The 21,938-nt window shown below is 37.9% G+C and overlaps 1 protein-coding gene across 1 annotated transcript in view; it reads left to right on the top strand.

Moving 5' to 3' along the window:
• The window catches only part of CFAP54 (cilia and flagella associated protein 54), a 294,742-nt gene that overhangs the window by 24,260 nt on the left and 248,544 nt on the right, over window positions 1-21,938 (top strand). Inside the window, exons 6-14 of the mRNA XM_034987789.1 lie at window positions 2,096-2,239; window positions 4,129-4,242; window positions 4,365-4,466; window positions 9,419-9,617; window positions 13,256-13,437; window positions 13,522-13,687; window positions 14,623-14,708; window positions 20,485-20,619; window positions 21,310-21,460. Coding sequence (XP_034843680.1) covers window positions 2,096-2,239; window positions 4,129-4,242; window positions 4,365-4,466; window positions 9,419-9,617; window positions 13,256-13,437; window positions 13,522-13,687; window positions 14,623-14,708; window positions 20,485-20,619; window positions 21,310-21,460 — 1,279 coding nt within the window. The remainder of the gene's footprint in view (window positions 1-2,095; window positions 2,240-4,128; window positions 4,243-4,364; window positions 4,467-9,418; window positions 9,618-13,255; window positions 13,438-13,521; window positions 13,688-14,622; window positions 14,709-20,484; window positions 20,620-21,309; window positions 21,461-21,938) is intronic.

The following is a 21,938-nucleotide window of genomic DNA, read 5'->3' as shown; positions in this document are numbered from 1 at the left end:
GGAGTCCAAAGACCTGAATTCCAGCCCCAGCTCTGTTGCTTACAAGCAGTTTAGCCTCTTGGAGTTAGATTGGGTTACTTTTAAGGTCCCTCTGGCACTAAAATATGTGATCGGGGTCTTTTATTCTAAGTCTGAATATGAACCCAAATGTAATGTGAGCAATTGGTGACTAAAGCTATTTTTATTTTGAAATATGAAATTTTTAATATCAGGGATCCCAAGGGGTTTTGAAAAGATTGTGAATTTAAAGGGGGAAAATTTATACATGGTTTGATCCCATACCCCCATAAACCACAACAGTACATATGCAAAAATCCACGATAGGATTTTTGTGCGACAAATGTGAGAAAACTCGTTTGGATGACTGTTAATTCTACCTCAGTTCACAGCGTGGCAAGTTTAGCAAACAACAACAACAACACAACCACAACAACAGCAATAAAGCAACCCTGGGCCCACTTAGTAGAGACGTAGTGTCCAGAACCAGGGACTGAAAGTTTCATTTTACTGTGGAGAAGGACTTTGGCAGCCTGGAGCAAAACCACGGGAGACTAACCATGATGGAGAAGGGAAGTGCAGTCCTAGGAGATCTAAAAAGCGCCCAGAGATGTTTATCCTGGAGAGAGAGAGATAGGGGAGATGCATAGGTGTTTTCCGATTCTTGGAAGGCTGTAAGTTGCAAGTGGGCTTGGGATGGTTTTGTGTTATTCCAGAAGGCATAACTAGGACCAGTGCACTGGAGGTATATCCAGGAGGATTTCATTTCAGATTAAGGAAGCACTTTTCATGTTTTAGAATTGTCTTCTGGTGGCATGTTCCTTGTTACTAGAGGTGAGAACTCTTGGACAGGGGAAGGTATAGGACATCTGGTGGTGGTGCCAGTGATATTGGTGGGGATGAAATCAGATTGACTTTCAGCCCTTTGAGTCTATGATTACTTGACATAGGTCCACATTTAGCACCATTAACTGGAGCTTTTTGATGAAGGTCAGTCAGTCAACACATATTTATGTAATATTTACCATTACATGCCAGATAGTTTTAGGAGATGGGGATATGGTGGTGAGCAAGACAGACAAGGTCCCTTTCCTGAGTGACTTTACATTCTGGTGGGATGAGCTTAGTGGATAGCAAAGAATATTATAGTTCTGTGTCAAACTCTGCTCTACTTCCAGCACTCTCTTTTCCTCCGGAATCAAAACTGACTAGACAGTGGAGAATTCTGGCCTTTCAGGTTTCTTTCTCTTAGATGAGAAAGCTGAGATGCTTGCACATGTGTTGTATGTACTGTCTTTGAAGGCTCCAGAGATGGTAATAGGGTTTGAATGTTATCGGTGTTTTATCTATTTTTACTATTAAATACTGTGTCAGTCTGCTGGGTTTGCTTTATGCATAGGAAGCTCCTGGATCATTTTGATGATTTGCCTTTTCAAGAGTTGACTATTACATATTTTTCCTTAATCACTTCCTCAATTATTGAGGGCCGAATTAGTTATTGGGAGAAGGACTTTATTCTGTTGCTCAAATTTATTATCATTATTTTCTTGAGAGACTCAAAGACTTGTTAGCTCTCCTGTGTTGATTCTGCTGACTTTAAGTTTGTCCACTGAATTCATTTAATAGCACTTGGGGTTATCTACTGTGTGCCTGGTACTCTTTCAGGTGCTGATGATGTAATAACAAAGTGCCATTCTTGTTTTCAAAGAGATTACAGTCTAGCTTTGGAATCACACCCATGTGAGCATATTAATGGCATTGGATGTAACGGAGATATGTAGGTATAGAAACATAATGTAAATTACCTCCTACACTGCTGTGGACACTTGACAGGTATTAATAAAAACCAGCTGAGTTCAGAGCACGTTAGGAGCTAAGAAGGAAGACATTCTAAAATCACTAACTTGAGATTTCGAGTTCTTGAAATTATTCCTTTACTTTTTAAATGCTTGTGTTCTCTTGACTTACCATCTATGGTATTTTTGGTTTAAGCAGTCAGCAACTTGTGCTCACGACTTCTAATTTGGTTACATTAGATAGAAATCGTCACTGATAGCTTAAAATGGAAACACATTCGAGTGTGCTCTTTCTCCCTCAGGCCTTGGAGTACCTCCTGTGGGCCAGCATGTGTATGGAGTTCTCGGTCCCCCTCCTGTCGGTCCGGTACTTGACGTGGAGAGCTACCCTTTACACTGCTGTCTGCCAGGGCTACTATGACTGCCAGGCTGGCATTCACGGAGAGGTGGGCCGCCTTCCATGCTCAGGATTCCAGTATTTAAAAATACAAGTTATGGGGCACCCGGGTGGCTCAGATGGTTAAGTGTCTGCCTTCGGCTCAGGTCGTGATCCCAGGGTCCCGGGATCGAGTCCCGCGTCGGGCTCCCTGCTCGGCGGGGAGCCTGCTTCTCTCCCTCTGCCTCTGCCTCTCTCTCTCACTCTGACTTTCATGAATAAATAAATAATAAAAAAAAAATTAAAAATACAAGTTATTCAGCATTTTCTTCTTCAGATGCCCAGCAACACAAACACAAACAGACAAACAAAACCTAAAGAATCGCACTGGGACGACACACAAGTCCCAGGGTTTATTTGCAGAAATGTGCTTGGCTTCTCCATTCTTTTGATCTCTTGTTCTACATTCTGCTCTCTCCTTTCTTCTCCGTTCACTTCTGCCTCCTCTGCCCCTTTTCTGAACAGGATTTCGGATATCTTACCTTCCTCATTGGATGCTTGTATGCAAGTCACTTTCCTTCCAGTCTCCCTACTGTCCATTTGTCTTGCTTTTCTCTGCTTCCAGCTGCCATTTGTTTAATACGCCCGATTTCTTGTTTTTCTTCTTTTCCTGTGTGTCTCTTAGACCGAATACTCGAAATGTAACTTAGCCGCTAGGCGCTTCTGTTAGCCTTTATGGTACCTCTGTGTCCATGAACAAAGGTGCCGTCTCTACAGTACGTGGTAGCTGGCTTGTCAGTGGGTGAGGGCTTGGTGAGAATCAGAAGCAGGCACCCCTTCCTTCAGGCCTGCACAGAGTGCATGGTCTGCTGAGTGCAGGGGGGGCTGGATTGCAGCCCTCACTCAGCCTCTTGGCTGGAAGTCCTGTGCAGGACAGAGCCATCACAGCTGTACAAATCTTCTTTTCGTATCCTGTTCACAACCATCAGGCCGGTTAGCGGCTTCTTTACATTTAATGTTTCCTGCCCAAACTAATTCTGAAGGGTTGGGTGGTAGTGGCTCATCCTGAATAGCCTATTGCAGCCCTTGAGGGGTACATTTTCTAGCCTGGGGTACATTCTAGAAACTATTCACCATGCATGTACAGTTAGAGTGTACTAGCAGTGATATGTTTCTGTAGCTATTAAAATTGTCAGGGAAGGGAACATATACACAGTTTGGACGATTTGATTCCTATTGGAATTCTTCCTTATTGGAAAGTTTAACCCTTCATGTGTGTTATTATGTCTAGAAGCATCTTCATGAAAAATTGTAAATTATAGGTGAAATATTTCAAAGGAATGGTAGAATAAATGACATAAATTGAACTGTAGAGAATCATAATAATGGTGATCTGATTAAATAAATGGGTCTCCTTCCTTCCTTTCCTGCCTTCCATCCTTCCTGCCTTCCTTCCTTCCTTCTTTTTTGTCCACATATTAGTAAATACTTCCTATATGCTGGGTACTAGAGATACAAAAATAAATAAGACCCTATGAGGAGGACCTCACAATTTAGTGGACAAAGTGAACAGTTGACTAGATAGTACAGGATGCTTTCGTAAGAAAGTCAGTATTTTGAGGAGGAGTGTGTGTGCCGTGTATGTGTGTGTATGTGATACCAGAGAAGTGATCATCTATATGAAGCTACAGAATTTGGCTTTTCTTACTTTTTTGATTTTCTTGATTCATAAAGTTAGCATATCTGACAGCTTATTAACTTTAGACCTGCAGAATTTTGGGATGCTTGTAGGAAATGATCGATGGGATAGTTATAGTGTTATAAGGAGTTCGCATCAGCCTAGAGTTTAATTCACCAATTAAATCAAATATCTGGAAGAATAAAACATGCTGTCTTGATACGTTTTTAATCACTATACTCTCACTTATTATGAATTAAATTTATTTTAATCGCATACAGGCATTTGCTCGGCGTGCTTTAGCTAAAATTGATGAGTTAAGGCAACTGGAATTAATGAGTTCCTCACAATCACAGGAAGAATCCAGAAGACATTATAGAGAGGCCACAATAAAGGTATAAAAGTTTCATGAAATAAAATAAATTTACTGCACTATATAGTTGATTAAGTACTTAATATTAGTGGTTGAGAAGTGCATCCCATTGTTACCTCATATATAATTCTTTTTCTGAGACAGATGGCAGTGATGATCTTCAAAAGAGGAGTATTTGAATCTAGAAGAAAAAACAAAAGTTTCTTTAGACCAAAGATAAGAGTTAACCTGAGGGAAGCTCAAACTGTAAGTCTAAGAATGTCTTCTCTTGTTCAGATTCTTTCTGCAGTGTATTTGTGTTATACCTCCCATCTTTGAAGCCTGGTCACTCAGTATTAAATCCTGCCCCCTGTTCTCAGCACCAGTGGCAAATAGAGGAATGCCTTCCCACTTTGGACACAGCCTCACTCCATCCCTTTCTTAAAGTTTTGTACCTTCCCACAATCCCAGTTTTGTAACTTTAAAGGGCAAGATGAAGACGAAGAGCCTGAGAAAGGTTCAAAGGTGGACTTGGAGTGGTGCCACGGAGGCCTGTGTCTTTGACTGCTTGGTGTTAGCTTAGTGGGCTTTGAGGTTGGAGAGGAGGTAGAGGCACCTTCTCTCCTCAGCTTCAGACTTCACCCTTGGGAGTGTTCAGGAACTAGGCTACACTGAGGCAAAACAACCTCCATATCTCAGTGGCTTAAAACAACCTTTATTTCCCACTGACATGATGGCTACGACAGTTCACAGGGGGCTCTGCCAAGGATCAGGGTGAGGAGAAGCCCTCATTTTGAAAGTTGCTGGTTGTTCTGCCGTAGGGCGTTGGAGAAAGCCCTGGAGAATTGTGCGCAGGCAATAACGCCCAGCGTGGGAGGGAGCGCAGTCTCTTCTCACAGGTCAAGACTCGTCGTACGGCTGTCCTGGCGACAGGCGTGTTTGGTCAGCAGCACTAAGGGCTGTCAGGGAGGAAGACTGGGACATAGTTATGCCTTCTGGGGTCCTCTGCCCTTTCTCCCCCCTGCCCTGTCCTCCCACTGTCTTGCCCTTGCCTTTCTGAATCTCAGTATCCCTGAAGGCCCAGTTCTGTTTTTATTTTGAAGCTTTCCCTGACCATCCTCGATGGCTGTAAATTTTTCTGTGAACTTCTTGGTAGGGAGCAAAAATGAAAGTGAAGGGGAAGATGAGCGGTTTTGGACAGGAGAGTAACAGAATTTCAGAACCTGGAAGAAATTTAAGAAATCGTCTGGTCCAGTCCTGTCCTATTACATATGGGAACATAAAGCCCAGAGTATTTAAATTATGGCCTCAAAGGTCACAAAGGCAGCCGCAGGACTCTGGTCCAGTGCTTTCTCATTACTCCGATAACTGCTGCTCTCTTCATGCATTTCTTCTTATAACATTTCAGAGAAGTTATTTTTCTTTTCTCTAAAATAAATCATAATACCTAAATACAAAAATCATGTGGGCATGGTAGCTTTTTATTGCTTCTTAGTTTGACTATGGTGTGTTGGCTGCTGAGCCCAGAGGTACATTTCATACATCCTTTTAAAATCATATCCCTTACTGACCAGTGGTGGATAATCAGTGGGGGTGGTGACTTGCCCAATCATAGGTAATTCCTTGGATGAGCTGTGGAACTGCCTGCATCTGGTATTGGTTTTTTTTTTTTTTATTTGACAGAGAGACACAGCAAGAGAGGGAACACAGCAGGGGGAGCGGGAGAGGGAGAAGTAGGCCCCCCGCTGAGCAGGGAGCCCGATGCGGGACTCGATCCCAGGACCCTGGGATCATGACCTGAGCCGAAGGCAGACACTTAATGACTGAGCCGCCCAGGCACCCCCGCCATCTGGTATTGTTGAGAAGTAACGCTCTATAGCATTTGTAAGAGAGCATGGGGTAGGTTTTTTTTTTTTTTTTTTCTGGCTAGCAATTTTTTTTTCTCTGAGCAAACCAAATTTAAGTATCCAAAGCTGCAAGACTGTCATTAATTAGCATATTATAATGCTTTATAATCATCCTTCAATAAAAATTAAATATATTTCCAAAGAGAAGCGTTTCAAATTCCAGATAACATTACATTAAAAACACATCTATTTCTGGTTTCCTTTAAGATAATTATCTTATGGAAAAGTCTGGTGGTATATCTTTTTAGAAAAAAGTTATAATTGTTTAGTTAGTAGTTTCTATAGGGAATAGTCAACATACCCTTTTTATAAAGTCATAGTATGTTACCTTGACATACTTTGCAGAATGTTCTGCTTTATATTTATGAAATAATTTTATTATGTGTCTGCAAAAGAAAATAATTTCAATATGCCTTAAATCTATTTTATAAAACATTTCTGAATTTGTAAGTCCATTGTGAACTCACAGTTAATCATTTTGACTTTCAAAGGATTCCTTTAAAGGACTACTAAGCCGTACTCCTAATGACTGACTGTTTAGTGATTCATTCAATAAATATTTTTAAAGTACCTGCTATATGAACAAGATAGATAGGAATTACATTCTAGTGGAGAAATTACATAATAAATAAGTATAGTAATTATAGTTTGTGATGAGTATTAAGAAGGAAATAATGGTAGAGATTAAATGAATTACACGTAAAGCCCTTAGAATGTTTCTGGCATGCAGTAGGTCCTCAGGAATATTAGCTATTACTATTATTTATTTTTATTCATTTATTTAACAGAATGTATCAAATGCCTGCTGTGGTTACAAGTATGGTGGAATATAGAAAAGCAAAGTCACAGTTCTGTCTTCTTGAATGGCCTTGGAATAATGAGCAGGATTTGAGTGGATAGGGAGGAGAGGATAAAACATTCTAAGTACAGGACAAGAACACAATCATAGCTTGGAAGCAGGAGCAAACAAAGTGAGAAATTAAGCTTGACTGGGCTAGGTATATTATGTTGGAGATTAACATAATACATCTCATGGAGTAGATGTCATAGAAACCATAGTATTTAGAAGTCGAACAGACTATCTGGATCATGTCATTTAGCTTCTCATCCAATCTGATGTTTTTAAAGATGGTCTAACATACTCTATGCAGTATTTGTACCGTAACTTGTCAAATATTTTTATTACTATTTAAAATTTTAGTTGTTTCCAGATCTTTGTTATTCTAAATATTGAAGTAATCAACAGCTTCCATGTGCTATTTTTTTAATTTCCTGTGGACAAAATTCAAGGTGTGGGATTTGAATCAAAGGATACAAGCACTTTTATCTCACCTGATATATATTCCCAAATTGATTTCTGAAATAGCTATGCAAGGTACAGCCTGCAGGTACCAATTTCACTACTAGTTGTTATCATTTTGCTATTATTTTTTTAAAAAGATATTTATTTATTTATTTATTTGAGAGAGAAAGAGAGAGAGAGAGCACGCACACGGTGGGAGGGGCAGGAGAGAGGGAGAGAGAGAATCTAGGGCAGACTCTGCGCTGAGCGCAGAGCCCGACTCGGGGCTCGATCCCACGACCCCGAGATCATGAGCTCAGCCTAAATCAAGAGTCAGATGCTTAACTGACTGAGCCACCCAGGCATCCCTCTTTATTTTTTTAATAATTCAGTTTTTTTAAAATGGCTTGTCATTTTAACTATTTCTTTGATTCAACTTTCCCTTATATTTGTTTTTACTCTTTTTATTTCCTTCTGTGGATTTTATCTTCCACAGTTTTTGACCATTTATCTACTAGAGATTTTAATTTTTAAAATATACTTAAATGAACTCGTTTTTGTAGACATTAATAATTTGCTTGTCATGCTTGGCAACCCATTGTTTTTTTATTGCCTTAAATCTTTTTTATAGACCTTTTAAATATTTATATTTTAGAATGTTTTACTTGGTATTCATCTACAGCTGATAAATATTCTATTTTACTTTTTGGTAGTTTTTCTATGGTATTTCTAAAAACAATTTAACTATAATCTTTGGTTTTTATAATTTCATTTTGAATACTTCTAATTATTAGAAAGTTTATTATGCTTTTAAGTATAATTTTTTAAAAGCTCTGTTTTAACCTACAGTAAAAATCTTAGAAGAAACCTTTACCTCTGTTTGTAAAAGGCTAGGGCATGAAGTTCAAGTTTATTGAGGTTTTTAACCTCTCAGTTAACCTATGGATTGAAAAGTCATAGAAGCTAATGAGTAGAGAAGTTGATGTTTGAGGAGAAATAGTCCAAAGCAGTTTTAACCCTGTTTACGTTTTTCTGTCTTTCTGACTTTGCCCCAAGAAGAGGAGAGAAGCAGGGGAATCATGGGGAATATGATGGGTATCTTCTAACTGGACATGGATTCTAGAAAAGCTGACCAGAGCTACTTCTCTTACTTACTGGTAATCTAAATACAGAGAACAGATCAGTTGTCAGAAGAATAGTGTAGAGGCAAGTCATAGGCAGGAGGGGAAATCATTCCGGGATGATACAAAGCAGAGTAGCTGGGAATTCATATAGGGCTCTAACAGTCATTAGCGTATTACTATACAGCTAGTCAGTTCTTCTTTCGTTAACTACCACAAGACCAGCTGTTTATACTGTGAAATATTGTTTCAAATTTGGGTTTAAGGACCTTCTGCATTAGAATTTCCTGTGGTGCTTATGAAAAGTGCCCCATCTAGACCCACTGAATCTCAAGATTTGGTCTGTGAATCTAAAAAGCACTCCTGAGGGGCGCCTGGGTGGCTCAGATGGTTAAGAGTCTGCCTTCGGCTCAGGTCATGATCCCGGGGTCCTGGGATTGAGTCCTGCATCGGGCTCCGTGCTCCTTGGGGAGCCTGCTTCTCCCTCTGCCTCTCTCTCATGAATAAATAAATCAAATCTTAAAAAAAAAAAAAGCCCTCCTGAGAGACTCCTAGGCAATCAAAGTTTGAGTATCAGTTCCTGAAGGCTGTAATTAAGGTAACACAAAGCATATGGAGATTGATGTTGCCCTAATAAAAAGACGGTAATAAACAGCCTTTTAATGCTGCCTCGGAAACAGGAACGTAAAGAAATAGCAGTCTTCAATGTAATGGTGTCATGACATAAACTTTAATGGAGTCTGGAGAAACACCTCAAAAATGAACACCGTAAAAGTAACCATCTCATTGATGGGCCAGCCACTCTCTTAGCATTAATGAAGCATGCCTTACTTCTCTTTGCTTATAATATTAAACATTGTAGAACTTTAAAGAAGTGGACTGTGGTTTTTGTTTTTGTTTTTATTCCAGTTGCCATGGCCACGTACCGTCACAGAGCGGCTGTTGGATGAGATGTTTGACAGCACCGCATCCCGGTTTCTGGCTGTCTTAGAAGCTCTTTCTGATTCAAATAGGCGCACACTGCAAACTGGACCCATTGTTACAGATGAAGTAGAAGTTCGTGATGTTGTCTCAGAACTGTTTATGGCAGGAAAAGAACTTTTAATAAGTAAATAATTTGTTAAAATAATATATTATGGTAGAACATGAAAAACAAAAATTTTAGTATGGTATTCCACATATAGGAAACTGATACCCAATTTTTTTTATCTTAAATTCAGCAATCTTGTTAAACTCAGCTGATAATTTAAAAAATTTATGAGATTTTCTTTTGGATTTGCTTAGGTATATTATCATCTTAACCTGTGAATAATGACTATTGTATTTCTTTCTTTCCTATTCTTAATCTTTTAATTTCTTCTTTCTTGCATTTCTTGGCTTATTGCACTGGATAGGATCTCTAATAAAACATGAAATGGAAGTGGTGATAGCAGATATCCTTGTCTCATTTATGATCTCACATGGAAAGCTTTCGACATTTTACCATTAATTTTGATGTTTGCTGAAGGATTTTTTTAGATACCTTTTTTCCATATTAAGGAAGTTTCTTTTATTCTTGGTTTGCTGAGTTTCGTTTGTTTGTTTTTAATTCTGAATAGTTGTTGAATTTCATCAAAAGCCTTTTCTGGATTTATTGAGTTGATTGAATGGATTTCTAGTGTATTTCTATTAATGTGGTAAATTACATTGATTGCTTATCTAATTTTTAACCACCCTATATTTTTGGAATAAGTCTAATGTGGAGGTGAGGATTATCCTTTTGATATATTATTTGATTTTGTTTGCTAATGTTTATTATATTGCTTCTCTGTTCATGAGACATTTTCCTTTCTTGTAATGTCCTTTTTAGGTTTTGCTTTCAAGGTCATATTGACCTCATATAAAGAGTTGAGAAGTGCACTCTCCTTCTCTCTTATCTGAAAGATTTTGTGTCAGATTGATGTTATTTCTTCCTACATGTTCGATTGAATTTACTGGTGAAGGCATTTGGACCTGGAATTTTCTTTGTGGAAAGATTTTTAACTATGGATTAAAAATTTCTCGTAGATATAAAGTGATTTAGGCTTTCTTTTCATTAAAAAGATCTATCAGTTTGGTAAATAGGACTTGAAAAAATTTGATTTTTTGATCCAATATTTTCAAATTTTCATAAAATTGTTTATAATATCTCATTATGATCTTCTTAATCTTCTTTATAAGATCTGTAGGTGTCTGGGCTCCTCTTTTTCATACCTAGTAGTGGTCACCTTGCCTTTTTCTCTCATTTCATTAGTTTCCTCAGGAGTCTACCAATTTCATTAATCTTTTTCCATGAGCAATATTTGTGTTTATCCTCTCTATTGTATATTTGTTTTCCATATTATTTGTTTCTGTTCTTTATTATTTCTCTTATTCTACTCTCTTGGATTTACTTTGCTGATTTTTAAAAATTTATTGACTTGGAAGCTTAGATCATTGATGTTTTAGGATTTATCCTTATTTAACATATGCATATTAAGGCATTTGTCTCTAAATGCAACTGTAGCTATGTACCTGAAGTTTTGATTTATTATCCTTCATTATAATTTAGTTAAGAATATTTTCAAATGCCCACTGTGCTTTTTTTTTTTTTTTGGATACCGTGTCATGAGTAAAAAAGCATGGAGATATGCTAATTGTTTTTTTGTATTGATCTCTAGCTTACTTACATTGTGGCCAGAAAGCATATTCTATTTGATATTCTTTGAAGTTGTTGAAATTGTTGAGGTGTGGTTTATGGCCTAACTTGTCAATTTTGGTAAATAGTCTGTATATACTTGAAAAGACTGTATGTTCTTTCATTGTTGGGTACATTGCTTTATATATATGTTGATTAGGTGAAGTTTGTAAATCATGTAGTTAAGTCTTCTCTATTCCTACTGATGTTTTTGGCCTGCTTGTTTTGTAAATTGCTGAAAGAGAACATCATCTGCTATGCATTTCTTTTGGTGTGGAATTGATACAGCATAGGGTATGTGTGTGTTTTGCTGTAGTGGATACTGGTTTCCAAAATGGTTTATTTATTTATTTATTTTTGTTACCGATTATACCACCAGCAGCATTTTATGAGAGTTGTAATTGCTCCAAATTTGGACCCTTAGATTTATTTGTCTTTTTCGTTTGTCCATTCTGGTATGAATTCAGCAAATTCAGTAGTATTATGGATTTAATGTGCATTTCTCTGATGACTAATGAAGTTGGGCACTTTTTCATATATTTCTTCACCATTTGGATATCCTATTTTGCAAAGTGCCTGTTCAGATTTGTTGGAGGAGGTCATCAAGAGGATATGACTACCAGTTAATTCTTGAGCTGGACCCAGGCATTTGGAGGCTCCTTATAGTCCCCATCTCCCACCCCACCCTGTCCTTGGTGTGTATGTCCTACCTACTATTCTTGTACTAGCAGTGATTTCAAGGATGTAGCCTTGTGAGACTAAGGTGTTGTTGAGACCAGGTGGATGGTATACGTGACTGAACCCAGTTAAATCTTCTGGGGAAACTATATAGACAAGCCTTATATGTAAGTTCCTTTGCTTTATTAAAATGACCACCTACCAGTCTGGAGTGGTCTGCCTCTTCTTTAGTCTCTCCTTGCCCTCCGTGGAAGGGAGCCAGTTTGTGAACCATCTTTTGCCCATTTTTCTATTGGGCTATTTGCTTTTTCCTTATTGGTTTGTCAGAATTCTTTATAGATTCTGGATATAAGTTCTTTGTTGAATATATATATTGCAAATATCTTTTCCCACTTGGTGGCTTGCCTTTTCATTCTCAATTATAGCTGTTAAGGAACAGGAATTCTTAATTTTAATGTAGTCCAGTCTATCAGTATAGCCTTTATAGTTAACCATTTTTGTGTCATGTTTAAGAAATCTCTGTACTGTAATGTCATAAAGATATATTCCAATGTTTTCTTTTAGAAGCTTTATTATTTTACCTCTCACATTAGGTCTCAATTTTGTTTTTGTTGGTATGAGGTAGAGATCAAGATTTATTTATTTCCATATAACATCTAGTTGACACAACACCATTTATTGAAGAGACCTTCCTTTCCCCATTGACTATAGTATCCTTTTGCCATAAACAAGGTGACTATACATGTGTTTTTTTACTCTACGGAGAATGTCATGGACAACTTCCTTTTTGTTCAATCCAAGGGTCCCTTCTCAGTGCTTTTCTTCCTTTACACTCTAGTATTTGTTACTGTTGAATACTCCTTTCTAAACACTCTTCTTTGCAGCCTTTTCTCCCTCTACCCTTCTCTTACATGTTGGGGTTCCTAATTCTCCTGTCCTAGGCAGCTGTACATTGCCCATGGCTGCTTCTGTTGTTTACTATGGATATATAATGGTGACTCTAAAGCTGTATCCCTATTATAGACCTGTTTCCTGAGCTTTCAGTTTGTAATATCTAGCTACCTATTTGACTAGTTAACTCTTGCTAATTCTCTGTGTTTGGGATTCTATGTTCCTTCCTCTGGCTGGACGTCCTTGACCACTCTCTTACCTCAAACCCATGTTCGATGCCCTTCTTATTTGTCCCCACAGCACCCTGTATTTTCCTGCTAAGATTTCTTGTTTCCCCGTTAGAGTATAAGCTCTGTGAAGGCAGGGATTGTATTTGCTTCTTTTCCATTGTTTCTCTTGTGCCTAGCAGTATCTGTTAGTTAATATTTAGTAAATATTTCTTTGCATGAATGACATTCAAACCTCTCTTTTTCCTTTTCTAGTGTCAAGTACTGGTGCAGATGGAATGCTTGATTTTCCACAAACATCTCTTTTGCAACTTACTGTAAAAGGAAAAAATGTTATTTCTATAGATGCTGCTGTGAAATTTGTAAAGTTAGCTTTTACTTATGAGGAATGGAGTTTATTTGAATCTTTAGCTGGGCAGCTTATTGATTTTCTCCAGGTAAGATATACAAAAACCAATGATTTGTTTTTATTTTGTTAAGATGGCTTTGAATTATTAACTTGTGGGATATACTTCTCTTAGAGGCAGGATGATCCAGAGTCAAAGAAAGCAGAAAAGGATTTAATTCTCCTTGTTGCAATAGAACCTTTAATCAACGTAAAGAGAAACAAAGGTTTGGTCTTTCCCATGGAAAATTACAAAGAAGGACAATCAGCTCAAATTAATGTTAAGAAAATTGCTTTTCAAGGTGAGTATTTATTTGCCTTTTTGAAAACTTAAAATTTCATCTGATAAAATATACTCTCTAGGCAAAGTGAGCAAGAATGTTCAAGGCAGAGGAGACAGGACGTGCAAAGACCAAGTGTGCTTGGTTGTCGAAGGAGTGACAAGGAGGCACACGTGGCTAGAGTGCGCTGGTGGTGCTGGTGGAATTTGAGAATGTGGTAGGAAATGTGGGCAGAGAAATAGCTGGGTACCAGGTCCTGCAGGCTCCTAGACCTTGTAAGGATGCTGGGTTTCATTCTGTGTGATGATTTTGAGGAGGTGAGTAAGGCTTTACTTAGCGGCTACCTTGTTGGTAAGTGAGAGACCAGCACAGCAGTCAATCAAAAGCCATCAGTTCCCTTTGGCAAGGGAAGATTTGGTGGTCTCCCATCTTTTTTCAGTAGGGGCAGTTTTTCATTCCAACATTTTAAGTCTTAAAAGTTATTGTACATATAACTGAAAATTTGCAACCTCTAATTTTAGACTGACAAGAATGATTTAATCCCATGTTTTTTTATGTTTTATAATGTTCTTAAGGCATTTCCTGGCTGTTCAATTGCAGTAAATAATTTGTACCAAGCAATGGTACATATATTTTTTCTAGTGGTTTCTGAATAGATATTTTTGTTATTTTTATTTCAACTGCCATGTTTTACATGTGTTTTAGTATTATAAGCCTTTTCAATTCTATTTTGGATGTAGTTGGCATACAGATTGCAGATTAATGGTAATAGTCTATTTTAATTGCATTAGAGCCCACTTAGATTAGTTTTCGTATAGAAATATCTTAGTGACATGATATTTGTCCAGGTGCCATTTATGTCATTTTGTAGAATTTCTGTGTTTCTATGCCTTTTCTACTTGAAAATTTGTAATTGTTTTTTTTTTTGTTTCATTTTTCTCTACTTTATGGATTAGATTCTTGTTTGAAGACTTATGGATATTCAGAAGACATTTTCCATTTGGCAGCAACCTTGTACTCTTGTGTCTGTGCTTCTCCCCAGGTGAAATTAATTGCTTTTTTGAATACTTGGTGATAGTGTTGAAGGAGGTTATTATAGCTAATTTAAAGCCAGATTTAAAATATCACGGGAATTGCACCTTGCCAAAATTCTATATTGTTTAATCATTAAATAAGAGGTTGAGTCATAACCTGACTTCTGATTTTAAGTCTGTTTTGATAATAACTTCTTTTGTTCCTTTTTGGAAAATTCCTATGCTAGCTATATTTCTAATAATGAAGGAAATGAGGCAGTCATTTCAATTAGAGTTAACATTCTTAATGAAATACCACTTTCCAGTCCATGAATACAGCGCTTAGTTATTATTTGGAGTCACTTTGCACACAATGGCCATTAGAGATGATGATTTGTGGGTATGAATGTTTAAGTAACTAGAACAGCACTGGTGTCAAAACTGAATTACAGGGATCCCCAGGGCTTTGCTGAAGTTCCCTCAGGAGCTCAGCTTTGGGTATAACACCCTAACATGTTTTTATTAGTTTTAAAGATTTTTTATTTATTCATTTGACAGAGAGAGACACAGCGAAAGAGGGAACACAAGCAGGGGGAGTGGGAGAGGGAGAAGCAGGCTCTCCGCAGAGCAGGGAGCCCGATGTGAGGCTCGATCCCAGGACCCTGGGATCATGACCTGAGCCGAAGGCAGTCGCTCAACCGACTGAGCCACCCAGGCGCCCTTTTTATTAGTTTTATATACAATTGTTGAGATAGAATTTCATTTGAAAATTTGGCTTTACTATTCTAAAAAAAATTTGAAAACCACAATGATAGAGCATTGTATTAACTTTTGTTCAGGGAAGTGAAACCACAGTAAGGGATTTGAGAAGTTCCACTGGTAAAATGTTTTTTATTTCTTCTGGGTTTATTAAATACTTGTGACAGGTATTTAATTTTTGTCAGAAAGGTATTTGATTGCAAATATAATGATTATAGTAGGAGAGCTAAACAAAAGGTTTTTTTTTTTTGTTTCAAGTTTTTATTTAAATTCTAGTTAGTTAACATATAGTGTAATATTGGTTTCTGGACTAGAATTTAGTGATTCATCCCTTACAGATAACACCCAGCGTTCATCACAACAAGTGCCCTCCTTAATACCCATCACCCATTTAGCCCATCCCCCACACTCCTCCCCTCCATCAACCCTCAGTTTGTTCTCCATAGTTGAGACTCTTTTATGATTTGTCCCTCTCTCCTTTTTTTCCCCTTCTTTCCCCTATGTTCATCTGTTTTGTTTCTTAAATTCCACATATAAGTGAAGTCATGTGGTATTTGTCTTTCTCTGGTTGACTTATTTCACTTAGCATAATACACCTCACTCTATCCATGTCATTGCAAATGGCAAGATTTCCTTCTTTTTTTGTGGCTAAGTAATATTCCATTGTGTATATATACCACATCTTCTTTATCCATTCATCTGTTGATGGACATTTGGGCTCTCTCCGTAGTTTGGCTATTGTTGATAATGCTGCTGTAAACATTAGGGTGCATGTGCCCCTTAGAATCAGTATTTTTTTATCCTTTGGGGTAAATACCTAGTAGTGCAATTGCTGGGTCATAGGGTAGCTCTATTTTTAATTTTTGAGGAACCTCCATACTGTTTTCCAGAGTGGCTGCACCAGCTTGCATTTCCACCAGCAGTGTAAGAGGGTTCCCCTTTCTCTGCATCCTCGCCAACATCTGTTGTTTCAGTGTTGTTAATTTTGGCCATTCTGACTGGTGTGAGGTGGTGTCTGACTGTGGTTTTATTTATATATCCCTGATGTTGAGTGATGAGTGATGTTGAGCATCTTTCATGTGTCTGTTGGTCATTTGTATGTCTTCTTTGGAAAAATGTCTATTCATGTCTTCTGTCCATTTCTTAACTGGATTATTTGTTTTTTGGGGTTAAACCAAAAAATTATAATCCAGGCTGAAAAGGGCAAGGATTTTTTTTACAAATAAGTATTTTAATGATGAACTTCGGACAAGTTTTCCAAGCATAATATTTTCATTGAGGTATAGTTCCAGAAACTAGTCATGATCATGAGCTATTAGCAGTCTAGGAATCAGATGTAGTTATGTTCCAAATCTACCAAGATGTCCAATCTGTCATCCTTAGACTTGTTTTTTCAAGGCCTAGTAGACAAGGTTTCCTCTTGAGGATCTCTTTTCTTGAGTTCAGTTGCTAAATCCAGGTATAAAGGACCAGTTGGGGAAACTCAGGACAAGAAGATTATTCTTTAGAGGAAAGGATAGGGTGTGATGGGTTGCTCATGTCCCTTCTATGTCCAAACCAATACAGAGAGCTTTTCTGCTGTTCCTGAAGCTGGTCCCATTTCTGTCCTGTGCCCATGCTCTTGGCCACCTTTGAGGTTGATCGTCAGCAATCAATACCTATGAGCTTTGATTTTGTTTATTTTTATAATTTATTTAATAATCTAAATTTTAAAAGATTAGTTCAGAAGCATTGACATATCTTTTTTTAAAAGGTTTATTTATTTATTTATTTATTTTAGAGAGAGAAGTTGGAGGAGGGGCCAAAGGAGAGGGAGAGAGAGTCCCAAGCCAACTCCACGTTGAGTGCAGAGCCCAATGCGGGTGATCTCATGACCCTGAGATCATGACCTGAGCCAAAATCAAGAGTTGCAGGCTTAACCCATTGCGCCACCCAGGCACTTGACATATCTTTTTTATAATGTTATCTGATACATGATATATGTTTATATTCCAAAACAGAAATATTTAGAAATTCAGTACTTTGAATCTTACTTTTTGTTTGTGTTTTTTTTTAAAGATTTTTTTCAGTTATTTATTCAAAAGAGAGAGACAGGATGAGTAGGGGGAGGAGCATAGGGAGAGGGACAAGCAGACTCCACACTGAGCACAGAGCCCTACTGGCAGCTCGATGTCATGACCCTGAGATCATGGCCTGAGCCAAAATCAAGAGTCTGATGCTTATCCAAGTGAGCCACCCAGGCACCCCTTGAATCTTACTTTTTTTTTTTAAACTTTTATATTGATGAATAATATATATAATGACAAACATTTTACTAGTGTATAGCTCAATGAGTTTTCATAAATGAAGCACATCCAGTTCAAGAAACAGAACATGACCAGCACCGAGTAGCTCCCCCTGTGCTCCCTTCCAGTCACTGACCCTACCATGGGTACTCACTATCTTGACTTTTTAGTCATTGGGTTAGTTTTGCCTGTTTTTTTGTGTTGTATGTAATTGGATACAGAAAATACGGATGGTCCCTGTCTTACGATGATTCAACCTAAGATTTTTCCATTTTACAATGGTGCATAAGCAATGCACATTCAGTAGAAAGCATACTTTAAATTGTGAACTTTGATCTTTTCCCTGGCTGGCAATATGCAGTATGATACTCTCTCATGATGCTGGGCAGCAGCAACCATGACTCCCAATCAGCTACATGATCATGAGGGGAAATGACAGACACATAACTAACTATTCTGGTTTTCACTTTCAGCACAGTATTCAATAAATTACATGAGATAGTTAACACTTCATTATAAAGTAGGCTTTGTGTTAGGGACCTTTGTCCTACCATAGGCTAATGTAAGTGTTCTGAGCATGTTTAAGGTAGGTAAGTCTACGCTATGATGTTCAGTAGATTAAATGCATTTTTGATTTATGGTATTTTCAATTTATAAGTCAAGGGAGATCTATGCATACTTTCAGCATCTTGCTTCTATCAATTGATATTGTTTGTAAGAGTCCTCCTTATTGTTGCAAGTGGTTGTATATTGTTCATTTTTATTGCATGGTATTCCACTGTATGAATAGACCAAAACTTATTTATACCTTCTTCTACACTTATTTATAATTTCTTCTTCTAGTAACATTGCCCCTATGATCAGATGCAAAAATCTAACTTCAATTGCTTTCTCTGAATCTCTGAGGCCAAACAGTGCCCTCTGGAGGAAGAGGCTACCCTTTCCCATACTTTTAATTTCTTCAGTGTCAGAAAGCCATTCTGGTCCACTTTAATAGCCCAGAGCTGTGCTGTTAATCCCGTATAGCTCCTAGCCAGATTTTTTTTTTTTTTAATTTTATTATGTTATGTTAATCACCATACATTACATCATTAGTTTTTGATGTAGTGTTCCATGATTCATTGTTTGTGTATAACACCCACTGCTCCATTCAATATGTGCCCTCTTTAATACCCATCACCAGGCTAACCCATCCCCCCACTCCCCTCCCCTCTAGAACCCTCAGTTTGTTTCTCACAGCCCATAGTTTCTCATGGTTCGTCTCGATTTTTTTTTTTTTTTTTAAAGTAGGCTCCACATTCCCAGTGTGGAACCCAGTGCAGGGCTTGAACTCACAACCCTGAGATCAAGGGTGGGACACCCAATTGACTGAGCTACCCAGGTGCCCCAGGGCAAGGAATTTTTACTACCGGCTTTTAAAAAAAAATCGTGTATGTCTTAGTTCATTCAATTCAATTCAATAAACATTTATTGATCTCTGTTATGGTCCCATACAAGGTACTACATATGCAAATTAAGTCTTAGAGCTGCCCCAAAGGAGTTCAAGGTTTGGTATATTTTAATCATAAACTCATTATCTTTCTAGTTCAGATATAATGAGTTATATATATATTTTTTAAGATTTTATTTATTTATTTGAGAGAGAGAATGAGAGAGAGAGAGCACAGAGAGGGGGGAAGGTCAGAGGGAGAAGCAGACTCCCCGCCGAGCAGGGAGCCCGATACAGGACTCGATTCTGGGACTCCAGGATCATGACCTGAGCTGAAGGCAGTCGCTTAACCAACTGAGCCACCCAGGCGTCCCTAGTTATAGTTTTCTTTTGAAAAGAGCCAAATAACTGATTTGAGAGGAGATGTATTCATTATACTCATGGTATCTATTGATACAGTGTGATGTTCTCTTGGTTTCTTTATGTCTCTCTTTCCTCCTTGTTTATATCCTTTCCTAGCTCCCTACTCCCTCTCCCCTTACAATTCATCCCCCTCCCCATTCTTTATTATTTTAACACAGAAAATTTAAAAGGATAGTAGTAGAACTTACTTCATAGAGTTGTCATGAAGATTAAATGAATTGGTATAAATCTTAGTCTGTATGGGCTACCATAACAAAAATACCATAGACAGGGTGGCTTAAACATGGAACACTTACTTCTCACAGTTCTGGAGGTTGAGAAATCCAAGATCAAGGCACCAGCAGATTTGGTGCCTGGTGAGGGTCCACCTCCTGGTTCATAAGATGGCTGTCTTTGCATTGTGTCATTGCTCGGCAGAAAGAAAGTGACAGACTCTGGAGTCCCTCTTTTTTTTTTTTTTTTTTTTTTTTTAAATATTTTATTTGACAGAAACACAGCGAGAGAGGGAACACAAGTAGGGGAGAGGGAGAAGCAGGCTTCCCGCCAAGCAGGGAGCCCCATGCGGGGCCCGATCCCAGGACCCCGGGATCATGACCTGGGCCGAAGGCAGACGCTTAACGACTGAGCCACCCGGGCGCCCCCTCTGGAGTCCCTCTTATAAGAGTACTATTTTTGCTCTTGAGACCTTCACCCTCATGTCTAATTACCTCCTAAAGGCCCCACCTCCCAATATTATCACATTGGGAGTTAGAATTTCAACACAGGAATTTTGGGTAGACGCAAACATTCAGTCCATTGCAGTAGGTATATAAAGCTCTTAGAATGTTCCGTGGCACATGTTAAATGCTATATAGCTGTGTCTATATGTGTATCTTATTCTTACCATTACTTTACCATTTTTGTTTTCAGAATGTTCAGCCTGATAAAGAAATCGTTGTGGACATGATAATGTTCCTATGGCAGAAATGCAAATTAGGAATTCAGCGGATCAATATACCCAGAAATGACTATGCAAAATTCACCCAGAAAATCAGTACTAATAAAGTACTCCTTTTTGTTTCCTTTCACTTGCTTTTTATTACTGCTAATTTAAGTTGTGATACACACTTCAAATCTAAATTTTCCCTATTTATCTACCTGCATAACTACCATTCTTTAAATGTGGTGCTGACTGAGCCTTTTTCTAAGTGTATTCTCTGCACTTCTGTGTTGTACATAGGGTACATGGGCTTGGTTTTTACCATGTACTCTGAAAAGGTAATGAAGTGAAAAAGTAATGTTGTTTCCTCATTTTAGTTCCCAAAGTGTGATGGCTAATTTCATGTGCTAAGCTTTGAAAGAGAGCTTTGAAGGCACCTAGCATGGAGCCTGAAACACCTGCCTCCCCTTCGCTGTTTTGTAAGACTTTGATAGTGATCACAACAGCTGCTTTGTGAGGGGAGAATGAGAACTTTGAGGATACTGATCATCTTTACTAATACGTTAAAAAAAGATGATAAATTTTCCATTATGGCTATAGATATGCAGATTGTAAGCTTAGGTGAATCTTCTTTATGAGTTTATAGAAACAGATTCATTAGGATCATTGATGTTTATAATTAAGATGTACTAATAAGGGGGTGTTTACCTGTCTAACATTTCCATATGTTTAGAAGATGATGACTTCAAGGAAGTCCTAAGTTTAAAAAAATATGACTCAACAATGTAATATTTTAATTGATTTTCTCTTTTTAGTGGGTTTATCTTCTGTGGCAGATAAATGAAGTAATTCACTGCTATAAAATGGAAGACATTGATGTTGTGGTGGTAGCAGAGGTCACGTTGCGATTAAGTGAAATATTGGAGTTATTAGGAAACCCACGAAGAAAATTTAAAAAATCTCTAGGTAATACAATGAATGAAAAAGTATGAAGTTACTAATATACGTATACACATATGAATGTGTAAGTATAAATTGGAATACAGAATAACTACTGTGAATGGAAGCTAGGCATTTCAGTACTATGCTTCCTTGATGATTTATAACCAGAGACAGAAATAACAGAGGTTATTAACAACCAAGGGAATGTTAAAAAGAGGTTATATGCTGTATGGTTCCGTGGCAGGTAAGTGTATTTTGTCTTCCCCTCACTCATGTACTCCCCTTCTCCATTCCTCATTACCACTTTCACCTCTCTTCCTCTTCCCCATTCTTTCTTTTTTACTTTTCACTCCTCCTTTTTATCCCCTTTCCTCCTCTGCCATTTCCCGATAGAGTGTATGCTGCTTGAAGGAAGAGAACAAGTTTTGGTTGCCATTATATTTTTGGTACCCACCACACTGCCCCACACAGACTGGTAACTTAAATAAATGTCTGTTGAATG

This window comes from Mirounga leonina, unplaced genomic scaffold (assembly GCF_011800145.1).
Source record: "Mirounga leonina isolate KUSES-001 unplaced genomic scaffold, KU_Mleo_1.0 Mir_418, whole genome shotgun sequence".
In the NCBI taxonomy this organism is placed as follows: Eukaryota; Metazoa; Chordata; class Mammalia; order Carnivora; family Phocidae; genus Mirounga; species Mirounga leonina.
The sequence above is the reverse complement of the archived record's forward strand: the minus strand, read 5'-3'. Positions and strand labels throughout refer to the sequence as shown.